General features: G+C 45.1%; 1 protein-coding gene across 1 annotated transcript in view; it reads right to left on the bottom strand.

Annotated features, from left to right (window-relative positions):
* The window catches only part of LOC137631457 (uncharacterized), an 11,192-nt gene extending 10,873 nt beyond the window's left edge, over positions 1-319 (bottom strand). The window contains exon 1 of the mRNA XM_068363219.1: positions 180-319. Within this exon, the coding sequence (XP_068219320.1) occupies positions 180-203 (24 nt within the window). The 5' untranslated portion in view covers positions 204-319. The remainder of the gene's footprint in view (positions 1-179) is intronic.
* Positions 320-727: the final 408 nt, after the last annotated feature.

Genomic DNA, 727 nt, shown 5'->3' with positions numbered 1-727 from the left:
CACACACAACGAAGACTTGACACCTTCCTTATCTTTATATCACATTTTCTACATCATCAGAATGATAAACAAAATCCACTTGCCAAAAGGTGGACTTTAACAGCAATTAAATGCATAAGACGAACTCGCAAATCACCAAATGGGCTTAGATGAGATTCACTGGTCGAAGACCCACTCACCACCACAGTAGTTATCGGCTTCATCGTAGAGATGAAGATGATCCTCCGGGAGAGGCCAAAAGATGCTGCAGAAGCACAATTGAATAGACTCACAACTGTTCCTCTCCCTTCCACCGTACGCTATGTGTTGTGCCTCTTCTCGAACTTCCACCCCGCGGGAAGATTCCTCCATCCTCCTGCCCCATACACACCCCCCGGTGGGTGGTAAAACCCCTCCCCCTTTCCTATGTTCCTTCCTCTCTTCCTTTTCTTCCTTGGAGTTTTCTTCCTTTGATCCTATCCTCTGCTCTTACATCCACCTTTTAAATTTTCACCCAATTTTGGGAAAAATTTTCTTGCTTGATTTGATCTGGGGAAAGGTCGAAGGAGGAGGGTCATAGAGACAGTCCCAGACAGACACGCACACACAGACAGAGACTAAGGATGAGAAAGAACACTGAGAATTGAGAAAGGAACAAACGAAGATAACTGTTCTTTTACCACTGAGAGAAGTGAGGTAATAGCAAGAGGGCGTTAAAGAAGAGAGAGAGAGAGAGAGAGAGAGAGAG

Source organism: Palaemon carinicauda, chromosome 39 (genome assembly GCF_036898095.1).
Source record: "Palaemon carinicauda isolate YSFRI2023 chromosome 39, ASM3689809v2, whole genome shotgun sequence".
In the NCBI taxonomy this organism is placed as follows: Eukaryota; Metazoa; Arthropoda; class Malacostraca; order Decapoda; family Palaemonidae; genus Palaemon; species Palaemon carinicauda.
This window is presented reverse-complemented; position numbering and strand designations above follow the sequence as displayed.